General features: G+C 49.0%; 1 protein-coding gene across 5 annotated transcripts in view; it reads left to right on the top strand.

Annotated features, from left to right (window-relative positions):
• LOC139264276 (pleckstrin homology domain-containing family G member 4B) overlaps window positions 1-25,047 on the top strand; it is a 240,405-nt gene extending 215,358 nt beyond the window's left edge. For 2 of the 5 annotated variants that reach the window (XM_070880482.1, XM_070880480.1), the window contains exons 21-24: window positions 9,712-9,981; window positions 12,958-13,160; window positions 15,289-15,360; window positions 23,231-25,047. In XM_070880482.1, coding sequence (XP_070736583.1) covers window positions 9,712-9,981; window positions 12,958-13,160; window positions 15,289-15,333 — 518 coding nt within the window. In that variant the 3' untranslated portion in view covers window positions 15,334-15,360; window positions 23,231-25,047. Of the gene's footprint in view, window positions 1-9,711; window positions 9,982-12,957; window positions 13,161-15,285; window positions 15,361-23,230 lie in introns of all 5 variants that reach the window. The other 3 variants (XM_070880479.1, XM_070880478.1, XM_070880481.1) reach the window with 2 other exon arrangements.
• The last annotated feature ends 1,023 nt before the right edge of the window (window positions 25,048-26,070 follow it).

Genomic DNA, 26,070 nt, shown 5'->3' with positions numbered 1-26,070 from the left:
CCGATCTGGGGGACGCACCAAACATTTACAAGGCCCTTTTTTGGGGGTTTTTTGGGTTTTTTTTGTGGGGTTTTTTTGTGTTTTTTTTTGGGGCACTAAAATCATATTTTTTCCTTCAAGTGCCCCCTATAAAAGGGAGGGGGACACTAAAAACACCGGCAATTAAAACAAATAAACTTTAAAACATAAAACCAAATTAAAATTTGGTTGCCGGGGGTGACGATGCACTCCAGTTCCTCCGGCGCCCACCTCTCGTGGAAGGCTGCGAGCGTACCGGTGGACACCGCGTGCTCCATCTCCAAGGACACCCTGGCGCGGATGTACCCGCGGACGAGAGGCAGGAAGTCTGGCTGAATGACCCCCTCGACCGCCCGCTGCCTGGACCGGCTGATGGCACCCTTGGCCGTGCTCAGGAGCAGTCCTACGAGGAGGCCCTCGGACCTACCCGCTCACCTCCGCACAGGGTGCCCAAAGATCAGGAGAGTGGGACTGAAGTGCAGCCAGAATTTCAGGAGCAGCCCCTTTAAATAATAAAACAGGGGCTGCAACCTCGTGCATTCGGTAAAAACATGGAACACGGACTCTTCCAGACCGCAGAAATTGCAGGCGGCCTGGGAGCCAGTGAACCGGCTTAAAAATTTATTGCACGGCACTGCTCCGTGCACCACCCTCCAGGCCAAGTCCCCGATAAATACTGGGAGGACTCCCGCGTAGAGTGCCCTCCATCGGGGACCCGCGCCTCCTCCGGACGGCAAGATGGTACGCCATGGCGTGTACGGACGACAGGCGAGGATGGCAAAGTTGAGAGTGTGCAGGAGCAGCCCGTACAGGAATCCCCTCCGCGCGGAACTGAAAGGTTCGGAGGGGATTTCCCCGAGGCGGCTCAAGTTGTGAGTCGCCGGCTCCCGAGGGAGGTTCCGGGGTTTGGCACCGATGAGGAATTCCGTCCGGACGGGGGTCAGTTCGGACGGGATCTCCCCACGTGCTTGAGCCTCCTCGATGCACCTAACGGAGTCAGGGCCCAGAGCTGTTTTTAGCGACTCGATGGCATCGGCCGCGTGGCGGACGTTGGCAGAGTTTAGGCGCCGCGCCAGCGTGTCTGGCGCCATCCAGCCCGCTCCTCCGCCATCGAGCAGGTCCCTGACCCTGGTCACCTCACCAGCCACAGCCCTCTCGTCCGACCGCCACCTAAAACCTCGGTTGTGGAGGTATGGATTCCTGAGCAGCAGCTCCTGCAGGACAGCCGCCACTCCAGCCGGTGGAGAGCTGCGCTTGGTGGAGATGTTGTTCCAGACCCTGGTGAGTTCCTTGTAAAAGACAGGCAGCTCCTGGAAGGCGGTCCTGACGCCCCCCAAGCTCACAAACAGGATCTGCGTGTCGTAGTTGAGGCCGTGCTGCTGGCGGAAGAAATACGTCGCCAGAGCAGGCCACCTGGGAGATGGCTCGACGTAAAGGTATCTCTGCAGGGTCCGAAGACGGAAAGTCGCGAGCTGGGTGCTGATGCACACCAACGACTGACCGCCCTCCCCAAGCGGGAGACTCAAGACCGCGGCAGAGACCCAGTGCTTCCTGTTGTTCCAGAAGAAGTCCACCAGTTTCTTTTGTATCTTGGTGACAAACGCAGGGGGAGGGGTCAAAGTGACCAGCCGGTACCACAACATGGCGGCCACCAGCTGGTTTATGACTAGCGCTCGACCCCTGTAGGACAGCACTCGGAGCAGTCCTGTCCAGCGCCCTAGGCGAGCGGCGACCTTGGCCTCCAGCTCTTGCCAGTTCGCCGGCCAGGCTTCCTCGTCGGGGCTAAGGTAGACTCCCAGATAGAGGAGATGGGTCGTGCTCCAGGCAAAAGGCCTGAGCTCCTCCGGCAGGGAGTCCACCCGCCACTGACCCACCAGGAGTCCGGAACATTTCTCCCAGTTGATCCTGCGGAGGTTGCGGCCGAGTAAATCTCCTGGCACTCACGCATCCTCCGCAGGTCAGCGGGATCCTCTACCGCGAGGAGCATGTCATCGGCGTAAGCCGAGAGGACGACCTCCACGCCCGGCCCTTGCAGAGCCAGTTCCGTCAACCTCGTCCGCAAGAGGCGCAGGAAAGGTTCCACGCAGATGGCATATAACTGGCCGGACATGGGGCATCCCTGGCGCACCCCGCTCCCAAAGCGAAGGGGCGCCGTCAAGGACCCATTAACCTTTATCAGACACTCCGTGGCGGCGTACAAAAGTCGGATCCGGGCGACAAAATGCGTCCCGAACCCGAAAGTGCGCAGCGTTCCGAACAGATAGTCGTGATCCACCCTGTCGAACGCCTTCTCTTGGTCGAGGGATAGGAAAGCGACCGTCAGACCAGCCTCCTGGGAATGATGGATGAGGTCCCGGACCAGATGGATGTTATCGTGGATTGTCCGGCCCGGGACCGTGTAGGACTGGTCGGGGTGGATCATGTGGTCCAGCACGGCGCCAAGGCAGGCAGACATCGCCCTGGCGAAGATTTTGTAGTCCGTGCTGAGGAGGGAGACCGGGCGCCAGTTCTTAAGGAGGCGGAGATCGCCCTTCTTAGGCAGCAGGACGCTGACTGCCCTGCGCCAAGAGAGGGGTATCTCCCTGGTTGCCAGACTTTCCCCCAGGACCCGCGCGTAGTCGCCCCCCAGGACGTACCAGAACGCCCTGTGGAACTCCACGGTCAGCCCGTCCAGCCCCGGGGCTTTTCCCCTCGAGAGCCAGTCGAGGGCGCCGGTCAGCTCCGCCAGGCTTAGCGGAGCTTCCAGATTTTCGGCGCCCTCTGGGCCGACCTTCGGCAGGTCCTCCCACAAAACTCTACACGCTTCCTCGCTGGACCGCTCCGGAGAGAACAGAGCCCCGTAATATTCACGGGCCCTGTTGTTGACGCCCTCCGGCTCCAAGACGAGAGAGCCGTCGTCGGCCAGCAGCGTCACGAGCTGCTTACGGACACTCTGTCTTTTTTCCAGCGAGTAGAAGAAGGGGGAGCCGCGGTCCAGATCCCGCAGGAACCGGATCCGCGACCTCACGAACGCGCCTCGGGACCCGACGAGCTGCAGGTCCTTCAGCGCGGCCTTCTTTGCTTCGTACACCATCCACAGGGCCGGGTCCTCGACGACTTGACCGAGACGGGCTTCCAGGTTGAGCACCTCTTTTTCTATGCGCCCGACCCTGGCCGCCCGCCTCTTGGTCGACCCCCTCGCGTACTCTTGACAGAAGACGCGGACGTGAGCCTTGCCCACGTCCCACCATAGCCTCAAGGAGGGGAAGCCCCCCTGCTTCCTTCTCCAGTCGGACCAGAATCGACGGAACGAGTCCTGGAACCGCACGTCCTCCAGCAGCTGGTTGTTAAAATGCCAGTACGCGGACCCCGTCCTCGCGCGGAGCGAAGCGAGCTCCGCCCAGACCAGGTCGTGGTCCGAACACGGCACCGGCCGCCGGGACGCAGGAAACGTACGCCCGAGACACGTAAAGGCGGTCGACTCTAGACCATCCTAATCCAGGCCTCACCCAAGTAAAGGCGCTGGAGTCGGGATGGAGATTTCGGCAGACGTCCACCAAGTCGAAGGACCCGACCAGGTCCCTCAACTTCTCCATCGCCGTCATGCTCTGCGGGGCACCGGAGCGGTCCCTCGTCTCGAGGGTGCAGTTAAAATCCCCCCCGAGGACAATGCAGTCGCCGACATCAACGGAGCCAAGAAGAGCGGACTCTTCGAAGAAGCGCGTTTGCTGCGGGCCGGGCTGAGGGGCGTACACGTTCATGAGATGGAACGGCACGTCCCCCAGGCAAACCGTGACGTGCAGCAAACGGCCTGGCACGGGCTCCTCGACCCCCAAGATCTCCAGCTGAAAATGCGGGGCCAACAAGATGGCCACCCCACAAGAAGTGGTAGTGAGGTGGCTCATGCGGACCTCTCCTTGCCATTCCAGGAGCCACGTGGCTTCGTCTCCCGGAACGGTGTGGGTTTCTTGCAGGAAGCACACCGCATATTTCCCCTCCCGCAGGAGCGAAAAATTGTCAAATCTACGACGTGCTCCTCTGCCGCCGTTGATGTTGAGGCTGGCTATGGTTATCTTCATGACAAAAGCATAGTGCAACCTCTACCTAACCTATTGTGGGGAGGGAGTGGAGTCGTTTGTTGACCTCCACTCCTTCAGCAGCCCAGCGAGGAACCTTTTGAGCCGGCGCAGCTCAAGGCCTTGCGCCTTTGATAAGGGCCCACTCGCGGCCATGATTTTAGCGGCGGTGCGGACGGACGCGACGAGCAGCCCCGGCTCGGACCATCTTTCCAGGGCCAGATGGGCTCGGTTGCGGCGACCCTGGCTCTGGACCAAAAAGTCCCGGAGTTCCTTTGCAGGAATGAGGGGGGACTCAGCGGCGGGCACGAGGAGATCCACTACCTCACTGGCGATGGACTCGAGATCTTCTCCCTCGTCCCCCACCGAGTCCCCGTCCCCCTCCGGGAGGTCGCCGCAAGCAGCCGGCCCGTCGACCGCACGAGGTACGGCAAATGGCCCGGCCGCTCCATCCGACCCTGGCTCTGCCCCGATCCCACCCCCAGGATCGTTGGCAGAGGAGTCCCCACTGGGCTCTTTTTAAAGCGGTGCTGAGTCAGGAAGCGACAGCGGAAGGGGTTCCTCCTCCGCCCCAGGAACCGGGGAACATGGAGAGGCCTGGTCAAAGAAATGTTCCAGGTCCCCCAAGTACCCCAGCTCCAAAGTAGGGGGCGAGGGTTGTTGTTCTTCCCCCTCCCCGCCGCCACCCCCCGGCCCAGCGTGTACAGAATCATTAAAATTGTTAACATTTTTTGTTTCTTCCGGGTCGAGCGACTCCCGGGGGAAGTTGGTTAATAGCTGGGCGGGCTCAGGTTCGGCCTTTTCGGCCCCGCCCGCCTCAGTCCCCGGGACGCTCGACCCGGCGGCTACGCATTCCTCCGCTGGCCCCAGGCCCCCCACGACAGGCAGATCTTCCTCGCCATCCCCGGGAGGCAGAGGCTGGGCAGCCTCGACTGTCTCATCCTCCCCGAGGACAGACTCCTCCCGCCTACAGCGCAGTTTGGGGGCGCTGGTGGGGGACACGGGACACGCGGCGGGCACCGACTCCTCCGCGGAGGGATGTTGTTCCCCCTCCGCCTCCTTGGAGCGGCGCCTCCTTTTGTTCATGGGGGGGCGCGGAGGCAGGGAGACCTCCATGTCTGCCGAGGCCTCCCGCTCCACTCCCCCCTTTTCCTTATCTTGCCCGCGCCCGAGTCCCTCTGTGATATTGGTCAAGGGCTCGGGCATGAGCTCAGGGCACCCCACGCTCGCCGGTGACAGGGTTAGGCTGAGCGCGGTGATCAAATTGTCTGGCGCACTGAGGGGACCCGCCTCGAGATGTTTCGCCTTCCTCCGTGCCTTCCTTCCGATCGGACGCTCTCCCTCCCCACCGCCAGAGGCCGTGAAAACAAAGGCCTCCGACGATGCCCGCGCACCTACGGCTCCCGGCATGCAGACGCAACTAGGGGGAGGGGTGGCGGCGGCGCCAGCCTTGGCCGCCCTCGGTGGTTTGGCGGCCTTGGAGGCGGGGCAGTTCTTGCGAACGTGTCCCACCTCCCTACAGGCATGGCACCGCACGCCGTCCGACGTCCAGAAGACGCGGTAGGCAGTCCTCTCGTGCACCACATTGAAATTACCCTCCGTCGTCTCCTCCCGCGCCAGCCGGACAAAGAGCTGGCGGCGGAAGGCGAACACGTGGCGCAGGCTGCTCTCTCTGATGCCGAGCGGTATGGGGTTAATCCCTGACCTTACCTCCCCCAGTTGGTGTAGGTGAGGGAGGAGGAGCTCAGCGGGAACAAAGGGCGGGACGTTTGAATGGATGACCCTCTGCATGGTGGCCTCGAGAGGGTCCACCGGCAGGAACGTCCCGCCCACCGTGAGCCCCTTTTCAAGGGCCAGGGACACCGCCCGCTCCGACCCCAGGAAGAACACCGCCATCCCAGACATCTTAGAGGCTGCGACAATGGCCGAGGGGCCGACTACCCCAGCCATCGCCCGCATGCACTCCTCAATGCTCATTGTGGGGTGAGTGTAGCTCTTGACCCCGTGTTTCTTTGTTATTGGTCTGAAAGGTGGCAGGGCAGCAGGAGGCGCAGGAGGCGCCGTGGATGTGGACACCGCCTGCGCATATGTCTTTGCTGGCCCTGCAACCGGCGTGGATGGAGTCGCCATCACGGGGTCCCTTTAAGGGCCACACCCACCCCAAAGTCACAGGCCTTAATGGTCTTAAATGGCCTTGTTGGTGTTTGAACAGAGGGAGCTCTAAAAGAGGCACACCTCTCCCCTAGTTGACAATTGGGGAGGGGCCTTGCTCCCTCTGCTCAGTTGTCTTAATTGGTTTTTCAATTAGGAGGAAAGGGGCTCTCAGAGAGAGAGGGGAGAGACAGAGAAAGAGAGAGGGGGTGGGAAAGAGGGAAGCTGTGAGGGCAGGTCTCCCCTCACAGCGATGGGTGGGTGTTTTTCTTGGGGTGCACTCCCCAGATGATGGAAAAACAAACACAGTCTTTGTAGATGGTCTTCGGGTGGAGGGAGAAGATGTCTTCACCTGGGACAGCTGGAGCCACCCAGGCACACACCCCCAACGATGTTAAATAGGTGATTAATAGTTCTTCAGCCAGGTAGCTCCAGCTATCCCAGGCTAGGCAATGGGGGAGGGGTGCTTCAGTGGTGTGTGGGGCCTAGCTGTAAGCAAGACCCCCGCACACACTTCCACACACACACACCCCCCGCGATGTTCCGGCCCTCTAGCAAGTCTTCTTTCCTCCCCCCACCGATACAACAAAGTCTTTAGGGGAATGCACCAAAACACACCCACCTTTGGTTGATGAAGTTTCTCCCTCCTTCCACACTGGATAGTTGTTCTTTTTCCCCCTCTCTCCAACTCTCTGCAGCAGTATTAAAGGTTGTTGAATTTTCCGCTCTCCTCCTCTCCCTCTGGATGGATTGGAATTGTAGAAAGCCCCTTCCTCCTCTTCCTGGGCTGTTTCACAGGGCTCACTCCAGGCTTTCCAGGCAGGAGCAACAGTAGCAAGCTCCTTCTCTCACAGCAACAGAGCTCCAACTGATCAGGCCACGCCTCCAAAGCTCCACCATTGGTCCACAGATTCCCTGAAAGTAACAGGCCAGTGGATAAGGTGGTTAAGAAGTCATATGGAATGCTTGCCTTTATTGGCCGAGGCATAGAATATAAGAGCAGGGAGGTTACGCTTTAAATTGTATAATACTTTGGTTAGGCCACAGCTGGAGTACTGCGTGCAATTCTGGTCGCTGTATTATAGGAAGGACGTGATTGCACTAGAGAGCGTGCAAAGGAGATTTACTAGGATGCTGCCTGGAATGGAGAATCATAGTTATGAGGACAGATTGGATAGGTTGGGTTTGGGCTCATTGGAACAGAGGAGGTTGAGAGGAGACCTCATTGAGGTGTACAAAATATTGAGGAGCCTGGACATAGTTAGCAAGAGCCTATTTCCATTGTTGGAGGGGTCTATTATGAGGGGGCATAGTTTTAAGATGGGTGGTGGAAGGTTTAGAGGGAATTTGAAGGAGGGGGGCTTCTTTATTCAGAAGGTTGTGGGGATCTGGAACTCGCTGCCTGGAAGAGTGGATGCATAACCCTCACCACTTTTAAGAGATGGTTGGATGGGCACTTAAAATGTCATAACCTGCAGGGTTACGGATCTAGAGCTGGTAATTGGGATTAGACTGGATGACCTTTTGTTGGCTGTTGCAGTATTAATGGTAAGTACTGCAGGGAATCGAATATGGCCAGGGTGATCTCGTGGACTAGTTTTGATCATCTTTATGGGTCGGAGAGGAATTTTCCCAGATTTTGTTCTCTCTAAATTGGCCTGGGTTTTTATCTGGTTTTTGCCTCACCCAGGAGATCACATGGCTCCGGTTGGGGTGGAGTGTAGAATGTTTCAGTATAAGGGGTATCGCAGTTGTGTGAGGCGGATTGATTGGGCTGGGTGCTCTTTGCCTTTCCGTCATTGTTCATAGGTTGATATGTAATCTTCAGGGCTGCTGACCGAGGGCCATGTGGCTCTTGATTGGCTGGCGTGGACACGATGGGCCGAAATGGCCTCCTTCTGCACTGTAAATTTCTATGTTTCCATGTTTCTATTATGGTGAATTTGTGGCTGGGGTCCCTGGACATGGGTCTTGTAGGTCCCAAGTGTTGAACTGACCTTGGTGATGCCTATCGCCTGGTATAACATATTTGTTCTTTCCCCTCTCCCCTCTGCATGGCATCTCCCAGCTTAAATGAGCACAAACACAGATGGGGAGCCACTGCTAGTGACACTAAGCTGTACATTGACACCAATAAAACTCACGTCTTGAGTTTAGAATTTTGACTGTGTTGCCATGGGAAAGTGCTGAGTGCTTCCTCACATGGAAGGAGAGTAATCTCACCCTACACTGGCACCCTTCATGGTCAGGGGCCTGGTTGCAGATTTGCTGCCAGCTATCAGCGGATGAGGTGCAGGTGAAGAGAGCAAATCACTACAAAATGAAAATATTAGCTCATTATTGCTGTGCTGCTATGATGAACAGAATAAAAGACCTGTTTCAAACACAAAGGGGGAGAAATTCAGTTGGATAGCGCCTCTCGCTACAGGGGACTAACGGGTTTGTAGCAGTGAGCGCCAACATTGACGCTGCTCAGCAAATCCAGTGTGCCGGTAACGGTGGCGCTGAGGAGTATTACTCGGGAGCTTCGCGCTGGTGTACAACGCCCCTGGTATCGACACGGATGCAAAATTGGTTTGCGCGGCACCTGTAGCGCCCCATAGTGAGACCGCCAGAGAGTGCTGGCGTGCAGAGCTGTCCCGGGGTGCTAAGGGAAGGAATGACTGCGTGAGGTAAATGAGATTGATATTTTTTTGCTATTTAACTTTATATAGGGAATGTTTTTTTGTGTTTATGTGTTCCCATTCTTTTTTTTGCAGCGAGGCCTCTCTTAAGTCGCTACAATGCTGGCTCTTTAGCACGGGATATTCAGTTGTTCACCCGGCCTAGCACCCTAAGAGAAGTGTGGAACGCTTCCCTTAGTGCTCCACTCCACTGTCAGGGCGCAACAACTAAATTTTGTTGCTCCCGTCGCGAACCATTTTCCAACGCTAAATTTAGCGATCGCCCGACATTAGCGCTTCAAGACCCCTCCAACCAAATTCCTAGTCCAAAGTTTCTGAGGAGCAAAAGCACGGAAACAGTAACCTCTTTCATAAACCATAAGACGTTTTCAGCACAGAAGGAGGCTATTCGGCCCATCGTGTCTCTGCCAAATCTGTGCTGGAGCGATCTAAAACTAACCTCACCAATCCATTATTTCCACATAGCATTGTATCTTCTATTTCTCTAATATTTCTCCAATTTTCCCTTAAAAGAAGCAATGGTCTCTGCCTCAACATCACCCCGGGCCCCTTTTTAAAATGGCCTCCAGTGCTCCCTATAACGATCACTGGCTAGACTGCTCAGTGCCAGGTACAACTCGGTGGTATATGCATGTCACAAAGGTGTGCCCTTTAGTTCCTGAGTTTCTGTGCTGTGAATTCCTATGGTTCTACGATTGAAATCTTCTGAAAAGACGTTATCTGGTTCAATGATCTTCTACATCCTTAATGCTGCTCGTGGCATTCTCTTTTTAATGCTTTTCAATTTGTTTCCGTCTCATTAGAATCTAGAACGCGAGCATCCATTGCTGTGTCTTCATTTGACCACTCCACGTCCTTCAAGAGGCCCCATTCCACCATCTCCAACAGCAGCACCTCCTCTTCGAGCAGCCAGTCATCCTCTTGCATACTGGGAACTCTCAATCTTCATGTGTATTCAAATCCAACGCATGCCAGTCCACATTGGACACCTTTCAACCACTGGTCTTACGATATTGGGACTTGCATCGAAGAAGATGAAGTAGAGCAAGAGACTGGAAGCCAACCTTCCATGAGTAAGTCTTTGGAAGTATCAGTCCTGTTCTTGGTTAATTCTCTGGAACCTGACCAAACTCAGCCTGTGTTTACTCTGATATATATCGCTATAGGGGCATTACTGGTATAATTTATTCTGACGGGGATATCCTTGCTCCGTCCAATGCTCCTCCATGCAATTCTGTTGCATTGTTTGACATTTGACCATTTCTCCAAGAAACAGTCAGAGTCCTTTATGTAGAAGTCTGCAATGAGCTCAGGAACAAATTGGATGTGATTAAAGTATATTTATAAATGTCTGGTTAGCAATTATCAAAAAGTTTCCATTTTCCCACATTATCAAAATGGTTTCAATAATTTGGGTTTCCCTCATTGTGGCTGGAAATCTTACCGGTGCTGCGAGCGCGAGTTTGGAGGCGGGCCCGCTGTCAAAATGGCCGTGATTGACAGCGGGGCGGAAGTCTGCTATGAACCTGTCTCCATGTGAATTTTCCAAATGCTGGCTCTGCCTGTGGTTTGGCAGACCCGGTACGAAGTGGCCTATCAGGCTATTTAAGCAGCATTTTACAATGTCCGAACCTTTTTACCAAGTTTTTTATGAGGTTCCCATCCCTCGGGGATCATGTCAGGTAAGTGTGTCAGATTCTCAATAACTCTGGATTGGTTTGACTAGTTGGCAGCTGCAGAAGTGGTATAAAAGCTACCATTTCACCACTGTTCACTTTCCAATCTTAGAAGCTGGAGCTTTCAGGATTTGGAATACACTTTTCAGCTTTATGGAGGTTTGAAGTGTTTGCAGTGAACTCTCTATCCAGTGTCACCTCCTTGGAGCAACCTCTCTCACCACTGACAGATTGCTTCTGTCATCTCAACTTCAGCTGCCATCTATTCCATCAACATTGGTGCCCTTGAAAAAAAATCTCACCTTGGTCCTCAGAATCCCACCACGATCAGCCCCAACACCAACCTCACTAATCACACCAGCATCAGCAACAACATCGCCACATTTCTCTGCAATCACCTGATGCTGCATAGGGCAGAGGCATCAGCACCTGACCAAATTGCTGCCAGGGATGGCCTCACCATGGCCAGATTTACCCTGGCTGCCACATGATGCGCCAGATTGGCACCACCCCACAAGCAACACTATAATGCCCAAGCCATTCCTTTCACACCCATCACCATTGCGGGGGTGGGGGTGGGGGCTACCGCTGTGTCTCACCATTCACTGCAACTCACCAAGCCACTTCCAAAGGTGCATACAGATCTCTCCAAGAAGCAAAGTGTTGAAAATAAAGATTTCAATGTTTGACAACACCTTAACAGAAACTTTACGGCACCATTGGTGATAACACCCAAGTGCCTACACTTGTGTGTTGTTAGTTGGTATGAGTGCACTAGGATGAGTGTGAGGGGTGGCTAGTGAGATGGGGGTGTGATAATGTAGATAGAGAGAGATGGATGGGTGGAGGTGCAAGGTAAGTTGTTGTGAGTAAGGATGTGCAGGAGTAGCGTTGGGAAGGCAGAGTGATGGGGATGTGATGAGAGGCACAGTAGGATGAGGTTGAGTGTGCCTTACAGTAACATTTGTATGGGGTGGGCTGATGATGGGTGATCTTCGGGGGGGTCTGAAGGAAGCTCTCCTGCTCCTCCCGGCACAGAGGGATTGCTCCCGGAGGCTGTCCTCGCCTCACTGCAGCTACCCATAATCCCGAGGCCCGGGATCCCTGGCGGGCCACAATAAAACCTGCACAACAGGTTAAAGCAGAGTTCAGGTCTCATTATCATACTTAAAATGCCAACTTGCCCCCTGGCATTAGGTTGTCTGCCCACCATCCCCCCACTCCGCCCCCAGCCCAGTCCTGCCTGAGTAAAAGCTGAAAATGGGCGGGTAGGAGGCAGGTTGGGGTTGGGAGTTAGATGTTTAATACTTCTCCACGCCCCCAAGCCACCTATTTTTTCAGGTTAAAATTTTCCCCATGGTCTTCCCCCTTCCCCCCACCCCGCCGCCCCCCAAACCCTTACATTGCAATTACTATTGTTAAATACTCTGGATTCTGTATGACTTGCAGCAGATGTCCTGCTGATCTGAAAAAGAGATAGTAAAGAAAGACTTGCATTTATATAGTGTCTTTCATGACCTCAGGACGTCCCAAAGCACTTTACAGCTGATAAATGACCTTTGAAATGAAGTCACTGTTGTACTCTGCATTATATTCCGTTGTAAAATCCCACATGATGTTGATCTGTTGATGTAACAATTGCAACTTGCATTGATGATGTAAAGACTTAAGAAACTGAGGAACATAGAGCCAGAAAGGGTTTTTATTTAATTTTCATCAGCTGTGGAAAAAAAATTAGTAATTAAGTCATGATCCTATCTCACCATACGGACTGCAGCGGTTCAAGAAGGTGGCTGAATACCACCTTCTCAAGGGCAATTAGGTATGGGCAATAAATGCTGGCCTTGCCAGTAATGCCCATATCCCATGAATGTCCATGTCCTGCACCAATTCAGTTGTGTACTTAGCCAAAGATGGTGCTTGTTAGATCTCTTAATTTCCAATGAAATACGAACTCCGATTGTAGTTTTAACTTTTTAATCTTGGCAGAGAGCAACAAACTGCTTGGCTTCAAGCCAGGTCTTTGTTCTTACTGAGACACATGGTCAAAATGGCTGTACTTTATACCTGGATTAATTTACAGAAAAGAACTCTCCTTCTTTGACCTTATTGGCTCAATTGAAAGTCTTTTAACGTTTTATTGGCTCGCTACCCAAGGTCCGAAAATGTCAAGTTGATTGATGAGTTAATGCAACATGCTGAGCAGCACGTAGCAGCCTTGACTTGGGGGTCTGTAAATTTTCACAGTCTGTCTAAATGAGCCTGTTTGAATACTCTATCAGTGTTTGATTAAAGACAATCGCTGTCAGCACTTGGCCGAAATTAAAACTCAGCCCTAATTTGGGATTCCATTTTTGTTTGTCCTCGTCACAGAGAGCTCGGAGACCTCTTCACAATGTACTTCAGCGGAAAGCATCAGTGGCTCAACTCTCAACTGCGTGTCCCAGCTTTCCACAGAGACATTTTCTGACAACACTTCTATCAGTGACTCGAAGACGTCTTGTCATTATACACCCCTGAACCTTTCTCCAAGGATGCAGAGGTCTAAGCCAGTGAAGAACCAGTACATCACAGCAGTAAGTATCTGTATTTTCTGTTGTGTAGGGTATATACAGAAAGACTGTAGCATTCCGAACACCCACAAATCACTCTGCAGTCCTGCGATTTATGAAACAGATTTCTAATACTCATGCTTCAGGGATCAAGGGGTATGGAGAGAAAGCAGGAATGGGGTACTGAATTTGCATAACCAGCCATGATCTTATTGAATGGTGGTGCAGGCTCGAAAGGCCGAATGGCCTACTCCTACACCTATTTTCTATGTTTCTATGTTTAAATATAGCTTTCCACATACTTCAATTTCATGAATAAATCACATGGATTTTAACAAGCAGAAATCTTGGGTGAATCATGAATCATTGGCAGTGCTAAAGGTGATGGCTGCACAGAAATAGGAAGGATATTGTGCGTAGAGTTTAACTAAAACAAAGGAAGCATGAAATCTTTACCAGATACCACCAAAATCAAGCTGCACTCCTGAATAATCAGGATTGCTGCCAGTTTGCTTTTGGACTGAACAATTCAGCTTTTGTGAAATGTTAAAGTGTAAACAAGACACCAAAACAACTGCCCCATTTCTGTAAGTATTTCTCTGCCTCATGATATGGATAAATTACAGTCTTTAATTGATTGTCATTATCAGCAAAGAAAATCTCAGAATTCAAGCAATGCCTGCTGCAACTGTACAGGATATTGGTGAGGCCGCACCTGGAGTACTCCGTGCAGTTTTGGTCACCTTACTTAAGGAAGGGTATACTAGCTTTGGAAGCTACAGAGACGATTCACTAGGCTGATTCCGGAGATGAGGGGGTTACCTTATGATGATTGATTGAGTAGACTGGGTCTTTACTCGTTGGAGTTCAGAAAGATAAGGGGTGATGTTATAGAAACATTTAAAATAATGAAGGGGATAGGCAGGATAGAGGCAGAGAGGTTGTTTCCACTGGTCGGGGAGACCAGAATTAGGGGGCACAGCCTCAAAATATGGGGGCAGCCAATTTAAAACCGAGTTGAGAAGGAATTTCTTCTCCCAGAGGGTTGTGAATCTGTGGAATTCTCTGCCCAAGGAAGCAGTTGAGGCTAGCTCATTGAATATATTCAAATCACAGATAGATAGATTTTTAACCAATAAGGGAATTAAGGGTTATGGGGAGCGGGCGGATAAGTGGAGCTGAGTCCACGGCCAGATCAGCCATGATCTTTTTGAATGGCGGAGCAGGCTCGAGGGGCTAGATGGCCTACTCCTGTTCCTAATTCTTATGTTCTTATGTTCTTATTAATGTTGGGGAAGTCCAGAACCAGGGGTCACAGTCTAAGGATAAGGGGTAAGCCATTTAGGACCGAGTTGAGGAGAAACTTCTTCACCCAGAGAGTGGTGAACCTGTGGAATTCTCTACCACAGAAAGTTGTTGAGGCCAATTCACTAAATATATTCAAAAAGGAGTTAGATGTAGTCCTTACTACTAGGGGGATCAAGGGGTATGACGAGAAAGCAGGAATGGGGTACTGAAGTTGTATGTTCAGCCATGAACTCATTGAATGGCGGTGCAGGTTCGAAGGGTCGAATGGCCTACTCCTGCTCCTATTTGCTATGTTTCTATGATTCCACCTCCTGAGTGTCAGTTGGCCCTGGCAAAGTGTGGCACCTTTGCACTAAATGGGAATTCATGTCATTAGTATGAGATTTTTTTTGTTGCCAGTTTCAAAAGCACTACAACTCTGTTTCCTCTTACTCCTCCTCTTCTTCCTCCCGCTTTGCCTCCTTCTCCTTGTCTTTCTCCTCTTTAACCTTCTTCCGCTTTTTCCTCCTTTTCCTTGTTTTCCTCCTCTTCCTCCTTTTCATCCGCCTCTTTTTCATTTTTTTAAATTTTGGATGAGTTATTAGACACTAAGAGAATGGTCATGGAGAAAATGGCAAGGGATTCTGCCCTGCTGGATCCTTCTTTCCTAGATCAAGGTCACCTGCCTGTTCTCTCACCTACCGCCTACGATACTATGAAGAGGTTGAAACATGTTTAAAATGACAGAATTCAAGTATTATTGGATGTTGCTCTATATTCTCCAGCTTTGACCCATTAGTGACTGTTCTGAGCATCTACCAGGCAGTAATTTTAATGTGGTTCCTTTCCTTCACTGTCTTAGCAGAGTAAGCCCTCACATGTAACAATAGGCCTCTCAACACTGGTTTGACTTGCAAGTGTTTGAAAAGATAGTTCAGTAAGTAACTAGTTTTTAAATTAAAACCTCTTGAAGGATTAATCAGACTAATGACTTACAGCAGGGACAAGTGGTGATTTACTAAACAATAACCCTAACCGGAAGAATAACAGAGGTGATTAGCATGTTTCACTGGTGCTATTAATCATGGTGCTTTATTGTGGCTGTTAGCTATTAACTATTAACAGTGTTCTGTTTGTAAAGGTGAGCGGGCTCCCTGGTTTAACCTGAAATGACCTTCCTTTCGGTAGCTATCTGAAGCATCTGGAAGGATCATATTTTTAATTTTGATGATAAAAATGTATTAAAAAACACTTAACCATTTAGATTTAAAAATAAGAGAGATTTTAAGGTCCTGCTGGCAAATAAAAAAGCAAGGCAGTGATTCAAAAACATTATAAATCACTGGTTAAGTAGAATAGCTAGAGTATTGGGGATTATTTTAACCCTACTCGCTCAGCAGAAACCTGGCGGATGGGCAGTTAAAACCACTTTAGCTCTTATTTGTCCGAAAACGGCCACGATTGCAACATCTGCAATTTTAACCTGCTCTCTGAGCAGGCAGTAAGGACGCACACCTGGAACCAACAGGGTCCTTCATTAATATGCATGTTGTGGCCTGATGACATAATTTAGACCAAACTGTGAGTTTAATTCCGGCCTGAGCAGGAAATCCACCTGGAGTTAAAATCGAGGCCGTGTCCAATTCTGGGCACCACATTTTAGGAAGATGCCCAGACCTTGGAAAGGGTGCAAAGGAGGGGATAATTCAGTCAGATTCAAAATACTTATGGATAAGTATAGGTCTGGAATAAAAGTCCCAAATTGGAGAAAAGCTAACTTTGCTAAGTTGAGGAGTGATTTGGCCACAGCCGACTGGAAACAAGCTACTTGTAGGTAAATCAATGTCAGAACAGTGGGAGGCATTCAAGGAGGAGACCAGGAGGGCTCAGGCCAAAGAAAAAGAATGGAATAACACTTCTAGAGCCCCCTGAATGTCTAGGGACTTACAGGGGAGGATAAAGAAAAAAAGGGAAGCTTATGTCATATACCGATGGCTAAATACTGTAGAACCTTTGGATTTGGAGGAATATAGAAAGTTAAGAGGTAAAATTAAAAAGGATAATATGATGCTAAGAGAGAGCATGAACAATTCTTGGCTAGTAAAATTAAGGGAAACCCAAAGATGTTCTATAAATATATTAAGAGCAAGAGGATAACTAAAGAAAGGGTAGGACCTATTAGAGACCATTAGGGTAATCTTTGTGTGGAGACAGAAGATGTTGGTATGGTCCTTAATGAATACTTTGAGTCTGTTTTCACAAAGGAAAGGGGCAATGCAGTTACTGTGATCAAGGAGGAGTGTGAAATTCTGGATGATATAAACATAGTGAGAGAAGAGGTATTAAGGGATTTAGCAGCTTTGAAAGTGGATAAGTCCCCAGTCCAGATGAAATGCATCCTGCGAATTAAAAGAGGAAATAGCCGAGGCCTCGACCTTCATTTTCTAGTCTTCTTTGGATTCAGGCATGGTGCCGGAGGACTGGAGGAATGCTAATGTGCTACCCTTGTTTAAGAAGGGAGAAAGGGATAGGCTGAGTAATTACAGGCCTGTCAGCCTAACCTCAGTGGTGAGAAAATTATTGGAAAAAATCCTGAAAGACAGGATAAATCTACATTTGGAAAGGCAAGGATTAATTAGGGACAGTCAGCATGGATTTTTTTAAGGGAAGATCGTGTTTGACTAACCTGATTGAATTTTTTGGGGAGTTAATCAGGTGGGTCGATGAGGGTAGCGCGTACGATGTATTGTATATGGACTTTAGCAAAGCTTTTGATAAGGTCCAACATAGTAGACTGATCACGAAGTTTAAAGTCCATGGGATCCAGGGCAAAGTGGCAAGTTGGCTTAGAGGTAGGAAGCAAAGGGTAATGGTTGATGGATGTTTTTGTGACTGCAAGGATATTTCCAATGGTGTTCCGCAGGGCTCAGTACTGGGTCCCTTGCTTTTTGTGACATCAATGATCTATATTTGAATATAGGGAGTATGATTAAGAAGTTTGCAGATGACACTAAAATTGGCTGTGTGGTTGATAATGAAGAGGAAAGTCGTGGGCTGCAGGAGGATATCAATCTACTCGTCAGGAGGGCAGAGCAGTGGAAAATGGAATTTAATTCGGAGAAGTATGAGGTAATGCGCTTTGGGAGGGCTAATAAGGAAGGGGTATACACATTAAGCAGTAGACCACTTAAAAATGTAGATGAACAAAGGGATCTTGGAGTGCTTGTCCACGGATCCCTGAAAGTAGCAGGCCAGGTGGATAAGGTGGTTAAGAAGGCATACGGAATGCTTGCCTTTATTGGCCGAGGAATAGAATACAAGATCAGGGAGGCTATGCTTAAATTGTATAATACTCCGGTTGGGCTACAGCTGAAGTACTGAATGCAGTTCTGGTCACCGCATTATAGGAAGGATGTGATTACACTAGAGGGGGTGCAGAGGAGATTTACGAGGATGCTGCCTGGAATGGAGAATCTTAGCTATGAAGAGAGATTGGATAGGCTGAGTTTGTTCTCATTGGAACAGAGGAGGCTGAGAGGAGTCCTCATTGAGGTGTACAAAACGTTAAAGGGCCTGGATATAGTGGATAGCAAGGGCCTATTTCCATTGGTGGAGGCATAAATTATGAGGGGCATAGTTTTAAGGTGGTTAGTGGAAGGTTCAGATGGGATTTGAAGGGAGACTTCTTCACGCAGAGGGTTGTGGGAGTCTGGAACTCACTGCCTCGAAGGATGGTGGATGCAGAAACCCTCACCACATTTAAAAGGTGCTTGGATGTGCACTTGAAGTGCCGTAACCTGCAGGGTTATGGACTTAGAGCTGGTAAGTGGGATTAGATCGGATAACCTCTTGTTGGCTGGCGCAGAGTCGATGATAAGTACTGCAGGGAATCGAATACGGCCAGGGTGATCTCCTGGACTAGTTTTGATTGCCTGAATGGGTTGGAGAGGAATTTTCCCAGATTCTTTTCCCCCAATTGTCCTGGGTTTTTATCTGGTTTTTGCCTCTCCCAGGAGATCACATGGCTCCAGTTGGGGTGGGGTGTCGAATGTTTTGGTGCAAGGGGTGTCGCAGTTGCGTGGGGTGGACTGGTTGGGCTGGGTGCTCTTTACCTTTCCGCCATTGTTCATTGTTCATAGGTTTATATGTAACCTTCAGGACTGTTGACCGAGGGCCGTGTGGCTTATTGTCGGCCGGCGAGGACACGATGGGCCGAAATGGCCTCCTTCTGCGCTGTAGATATTTATGCTTATTTATTAGAATGGGACCAGAGATGAGGGGTTTCAGTTATGTGGAGAGTCCAGAGAAGCTGGAATTGCTCTCCTTAGAGCAGAGAAGGTTAAGAGGAGATTTAATAGAGATGTTCAAAATTATGAGGGATTTTGATACAGTAGATAGGGAGAAAGTTTCCACAAGCAGGAGGGTCGGTAACCAAAGGAGACAGTTTAAAAATAATTGACAAAAAGTCTAAGGGGAGATAAGGAGAATTTTTTATGCAGTGAGTTGTTATGATCTGGAATGCACTACCTTACAGGGTGGTGGAAGCAGATTCAATAGCAACTTTCAAAAGGGAATTGGATATGTACCTGAAAAGAAAAAAATTGTGACCTAAAAAGTGGATAGCTAAGAGCTGGCACAGGCACAATAGGCCCAATGGCCTCCTTCTGTGCTGTCTGGTTCTATAATTCTATAATTGCTATCAGCTCTCCTTTGCAGGTTAACAGCACTAAAGGAATAATGCCATTTTTTTAGTTTTATTCTGAGACTTATGAATTTGACCATTTTTCAGGCCCACTCAAAAAGCTTTGATTATTGGGCAAAATTGTGTGATTTTGAAGTCCTGCAACAATTTGAGATGTCAGGGTACGGTAGTGTAGTGGTTATGTTACTAGACTAGTAATCCAGAGAACACAAGTTAAATCCCCCATGGCAGTTTGAGAATTCATATTCCGTTCTTTTTAAATGAGGAAATATAAAGCTGATATCAATAAAAGTGACAATGAAGCTTTCAGATTGTGGTAAAAACCCAACTGGTTCATTAATGTTCTTTAGGGAAGGAAACCTGCCGTCTTTACTCAGTCTGACATATATGTGACTCCAGTCCCACACCAATGTTGTTGACTCTGATGCCCTCTGAAGTGACCCAGCAAGGCACTCAGTTGTATTAAACTACTACAAGAAGAAGGCCCATCACCTTCTCAGGGCAACTAGGGATGGGCAATAAATGCTGGCCTTGCCAGCGACGCCCACATCCAAGAATGAATTAAAGAAAAAATGTTTGAAGTTCTGAGTTTGTGCAGTCGGCCCTTTCGTGTATACTTCATTGAAATGTACAGCGCACCTCTACTGTGCTGAAAAATGTTTTATAAATTAGTTGTTTTAACCTAAATTTCCAATAATACCATCTGACTCAGACCTTTTGCTGCTTATTGGTCACTCCCCTCCTCTCCTGTGCTCTCTGTTGTCTCTCCTCGATCATCAGTCCCGACTTTCCCAGGTATTTTTAGCCCTTTATCTAATACTTTCTTGCTGTATCCGACTTCCTGTTGCCGCCCCAAATTTTCATTTCTAGGTGAGAGAGAAGTGTAGAGTAAAGTACACTGAAATCGTCTACTTGTAAAATCTCTCACCCGGGGATTTGTTTTCATAATAAAGGGTTCTTTATGTAAGAGCATCTGACGAAGTTTGTGCAAGTAAGCCATCAGATTCTAACTGACCCGCAGTGTGTTCCCAATGCTTTCTGGTTTTTTTGGGGATTACCAGCATTTGTTGTTTCTCTTTCCTTATTTTTATATTAAACCCTCCTCCCCACCACTGCCACCAAACCCCCCCCAGCAAACAAAACACTGAGGTTCAGTTTTGGAGAAATGGAATCGAAAAGCAGGGAACTTATGTTAAACTAGTATAGAACCTTGGTTGGACCAAACTTGGAGCAGTGTGTACAGTTTTGGTCTCCTATTATAAAAAGCACTTAGAGACACTGGAGAAGTTGCAACCAAAGTTTACAAGAATGATACCAGAACTGAGAGGTTATAATTATTAGAAAAAGCTGAACAGGCTGGGGCTCTTTTACTGCAGAAAACAGAAGGCTGAGGGGTGACTTGATAGAGTTCTTTAAAATTCTGAAGGGGTTTGATATTGTAGACGTAGAGAAGATGTTTCCACTTGTGGGTGAGTGCAAAACTAGGGGCCATAAATATAAGAGAGTCACTAATAAATCCAATAAGGAATTCAGGAGCAACTTCTTCACTCAGAAAGTGGTGAGAATATGGAACTCGCTACCACATAGAATAGTTGAGGCGAATAGCATCGATGTATTTAAGGGGAAGCTAGATAAGTTAATGAGGAAGAAAGGAATAGAAGAATATGTTGATAGGGTTAGATGAAGTAGAATAGGAGGAGACTCATGTGGAGCATAAAAACTGGCATGGTGCAGTTGGGTCGACTGGCCTATTTCTGTGCTGTTAGCTCTGTGGAATTCTTTTATTGAGCAATAATTTTGTTAAAAAAAAGCTTCATTCCCCAGTAATAGCTTATTAGGGGGCGGAGGAGTAGAGGAAAATAAAAGAAAGAAAGACTTGAATTTATATAGCGCCTTTCTTGACTACCGGACAGCTCAAAGCGCTTTACAACCAATGAAGTACTTTTGGAGTGCAGTCACTGTTGTAATGTGGGAAACGCGGCAGCCAACTTGCACACAGCAAACTCCCACAAACAGCAATTTGATAATGACCAGATAATCTGCTTTTGTTATGTTGATTGAGTGATAAATATTGGCCAGGACACCGGGGATAACTCCCCTGCTCTTCTTTGAAATAGTGCCATGGGATCTTTTACGTCCACCTGAGAGAGTAGACAGGGCCTCAGTTTAATATCTCGTCCAAAAGACGGCACCTCCGACAGTGCAGTGCTCCCTCAGCATTGCACTGGAGTGTCAGCCTATATTTATATGTTCATTTCCCAATATTACAACAGTGACTACACTCCAACAGTACTTCATTGGCTGTCAAGCGCTTTGAGACGTCCGGTTGTCAAGGAAGGACTATATAAATTCAAGTCTTTCTTTTATTTTCCGCCACTCCTCCACCCCCTAATAAGCTATTACTGGGGAATGAAGCTTTTTTTTACAAAATTATTGCTCAACAATAGAATCCACTGGGAGGACAGATGGACCAATGTTAGTGTTCATGATCAGGCCAACATCCCCAGCATCGAAGCACTGACCACACTCGACCAGCTCCGTTGGGTGGGCCACATTGTTCACATGCTCGACGCAAAACTCCCAAAGCAAGCACTCTACTCGGAACTACTTCATGGCAAGTGAGCCCCAGGTGAGCAGAGGAAAGGGTTCAAGGACATCCTCAAAGCCTCCATGTTAAAATGCAACATCCCCACCGACACCTGGGAGTCCCTGGCCAAAGACCGCCCTAAGTGGAGGCTGAGCACCTCAAGTCTCGTCACCGAGAGCATACAGAAAACAAGCGCAGGTAGCGGAAGGAGCGTGCGGCAAACCAGACTCCCTACCCACCCTTTCCTTCAACGACTGTCTGTCCCACCTGTGAGAGAGACTGTAATTCCCGTATTGGACTGTTCAGTCACCTAAGAACTCACTTTTAGAGTGGAAGCAAGTCTTCCTCGATTTCGAGAGACTGCCTATGATGATGCTATGTTCAAGTCCCTGGAGTGGGACGTGACCCCACAACCTTCTGACCCACTGAGTCACAGCAGAGGCAAAGAGTCAGGGCAGATGAAGTCTACACTTCCTGTGGGAGCCCCTTAAAGGAAAGAAATGTTCTTAATGGGAGGGTCCCCTCCTCTGTCCATTCCTCCTCCTGGCAGCTTCAGCCCCAGATGCCACGCTGTGTTAAAGTGGCAGTTGAATCCCGATGATGTCACCCGGACCTGATCTGAATATTTAAGGGACTCCGCCGGCTTCAGATGGGATAAAATTGCAGTAGTAGGGATCAGACCAAGAGGCCAATGGGCAAGTCTCCCGCTCCAGTCTAATCCACTCCCACCCCACACGGTACCTGCCAGGCCGCGGAGTTAAAATTCCCCTCTTTTACCCAACTAGCAGCTAACCTAACAAATTTACAAGATGAAAAAGGGGTTGTATTTATAATGCAAAATCTGACGTTAATGTTCTTATATAATTTTTGCTTTTGAGAGATTGGCAGTGCTGGAAAAACATCTCTCATCTTAAACCCGTGGAATGTCCCCTCGAAAACCAACAACTTGCAATAATATAACGCAGTACAACGTCCCGAGGAACTTGACAAAAGAACTGAAGGCTGTGATTGAGGATTGAGTTATTAGCCGGGCAGGCAAGATGATACCTGCTAGTGCCAGAAAATTGAACAAAATGAACCAATCTGCAGCTGTGTATGCATTTAAATTCAAGCCCAAGTGGTTAAAATGGTAATTTCATTAACAAGCACTAGTTAAGGACTTTCACCAGTCTGCGATATCCGTATCCCAAAACAGTCCAGAACAAGGGGACATTACCATAAAATTATGGCGAGGCCATTCAGGGGTGATGCTAGGAAGCACTTCTTCGCACAAAGGGTAGTGGGAATCTGGAGCTCTCTTGCCCCAAAAAGCTATGGATGCCGGGGTTCAGTTGAAAATTTCAAAACTGACATGGATGTACTTTTGTTAGGTAAGGGTATTAAGAGATGGAACCAGGGCAGGTAAATGGAGCTGAGATGCACATCAGCCTTGATCTATTTGAATGGCGGAGGAGGCTACGGTTGAATTATTGGAAGATTTGCTCGTTCCTGTTAAATGGTAACTCTTTGTTTCAACAGCTCTGAGCAGAATGTGCCGCGGACCATCTTCCTGACCCGGTGAAGACGTCGGTTTCAGCTGCGAGGCATCGGCACCCTCTGACTGCATGATCTAAGTTGTTCTGACGATCCCTCGACCACCCCACGCAAGAACAGATATGGTAGCCGCAAAATCTGAAACAGGATGGACAAATGGGAGAACATGCGGGAGCATTCAACGGTCTGAAACAAACACTGTAATTATGGAAGATCCCATCTCGAATTGAAAAAGGACATTAGAGATACACTTATGCCCAAGTGATAAATGGAAAGTAACTACAGTATATGTACATACATATAATTATGGTTAGGTTTTTTTTTACCGCTCACTTTTAAATGTCTGTAAATAACAAGGTGCCTTCGCTGCGTGACCTATTTTCTCGTGCAATTTGTGGTGGCTGTAGCTTTGAAACTGCGACACTGTAAATGTAGATTAATTTTCCACTGCATCTAGTGTACAAATCAAATTGTTAGTAGCATTATATTTGTGTAAATATTTATTTTTATTGCTAGGTATTTTTTCCCCAAAATCATGACCAATACATCTCTATCCTTCTTGGGAATCAAAAATTTATATAAGATTTGTAACTTTATTCTAGATTTTGTTTTATTTGTTTTCCTTTCCCAGCAAGAGATCAGCTTTGCAATGTTTGAATTGAGCCAATTATATTTGTACACTGTTGACTGCAGTTAGTTGCAGTGAAGACGCTCTCAAAAGCAGTTGCCTCCATACAGTAGGTAATTATAATCAAATAAGCTGACCAACCAAGAGATCTGGGAGCCGAAATTGCCCCTCTAGAAAAGCGCATTAGCGCCTCCGGGTTGTGCTAATGGGGCACTAAAGTGTTTTTGCCTGGGCACGGAGGCCACAGCACCACCCCCGCCCCCCCGAATTCCCCCTGGGACTCCACGCGGTGAAAAGTGTTTAGCACACCGGCGTGGCGCACACACGGTGATGACGCACTGACCCCTTTGCACCCCTTGGGGGAAATTGCCCCATGGGACGTGAGGTCAGCGCAGGGCGATGCCGTCGACAGCTTCTTGGTGCGACAAGCTATGGTGGCTGTGGCGCCCCGGCCGCCCTTAAAGGGGAGGTGGTAGCATGGCGGCTGCCATCTTTTCTCGGTCGGCCAACTTTTCAGTCGGCCCGACAACGGCGGCCGCTGGTGTGGCTGACCCGGCCGACACCCTCCCTGGTGGCCCAGTGGGCACCACTAAAGAGGCTGCAGAGTTCGCAGCGGAGGGGAGGGATGTTGTGATGCATCCCCGCGGCGCTGATGTGCTGAGCACAGCGCTAAGTGTTGTTCGCCGCGCGTGCTGTGCAAACTCTCCATTAGTGCAACAAACATTTTTTTTACTCCCAAGAGACCAATTCCGCCCGGTGCATTGCTTTCCCGTGCAGGCGCAAAAAAATATATAATTCGAATTGACTGCCCCAAATTCAGCGTGAGACAATTTTGGTCCCCAAAACAAACCACCAACCATTTTGGACTGTTCCAATTGTCTCTTGTTTGCTTCTGTTCCATCTGCTAATGACTTACAGTAAATGTTCTTGTATATTTTTGTGCCAGGTCTCCAGTGTCATTAACAACCCTGAACCACTTTTCTTCATTATGTTCTGATCAGAAATCCTACCCGTTTATATATATTTAATCATGTACAGCTGATACGACTAAAAAGGGTGGGCAAGTTTAACCAAGTGACCCTTCGTGACCATACTGAATACTATTTTTCGGTATGCCAAAGTCTATTTTATGAATTAAGGTTTGTAGCAAATAAAATGAACTTCTGTCTTCAGATTATGTTTCCCCGGCTGTGCTTTTATTCCAGGTTATTAAAACGTTTCACTTTATTTTCTCTCCTCGTCAACAACTTCCATTTATATAGCGTCTTTGACATAGTAAACATCCCAAAGGCACTTCACAGGAGAGTAACCAGGCAACAATTAACACTGAGCCAAAGAAGGAAACATTACAATAAGTTACCAAGGGCCCGAACTTTGTCAGAGTTCCGCCCACAGCCGCCGAGGTTCTGCCTGTAATTTTCTTTTTAAACAGATTCCTCAGCTACCGCCCAGCTGCTGTCCAGGTCCCGCCCGGCAGGTGATTCCTCGGTGAATACTGCCGGCTAAACCTCCTGCCGCCCGCCCATGCTGGAGGCTCAAAAACAGGGATTTTCGTCGTGCACGATCCTCTAAGATCGTGCTCCCGCTTGCCAGAAGGACCGCTGGCAAAAAGGTGGTCTGAGCTGGCTATGAATCGGGTGGCGGAGAGAATCGCTCAGAGTGCCACAGCGCTGCACATTCCAGGTAGCACATATGCTGCACCGTTATCAGAGGTTCAGAATTAGTTATCTGATCGACTTTAACCTGCACAGAATGAGTTCTGACATGTAACTGAGAAGCACTCCATTGAAGGGAAGGTATGGTGGAGGAAGCGACAATGGGTTCCGAGAAATGGTAAAGGCTCAATGGAGATGCCCTACAAGAGCGCGTAGACCATTGCAGGCAGCACAGAGTTATTGACAGAATGTGAGTGCACAAATGGTATGAGCTTCTGTCAGAGTAAATAGGTGAAAATGAGAACATGTGATGCTCTGGCAAGTCGCAGCATGTGATATTGAGAACAGCATCACATGAAGTATAGAAGATGGAAAAAGATATCTAAAGGACTGCAAGGTCACTGAGGAACACGTGATATCAAGGGTGGGACGCCGCGATGGTGGACCTAAGGAAAAATGGACTGAAGTGCAAGCCTTAATGTGTGCCCTGCAAGTAGTGCAACTGTCTCTCATTGAATGGCAGCCTTCCTGCATTGATGACC

This window comes from Pristiophorus japonicus, chromosome 5, assembly GCF_044704955.1.
Source record: "Pristiophorus japonicus isolate sPriJap1 chromosome 5, sPriJap1.hap1, whole genome shotgun sequence".
Classification (NCBI taxonomy): Eukaryota; Metazoa; Chordata; class Chondrichthyes; family Pristiophoridae; genus Pristiophorus; species Pristiophorus japonicus.
This window is presented reverse-complemented; position numbering and strand designations above follow the sequence as displayed.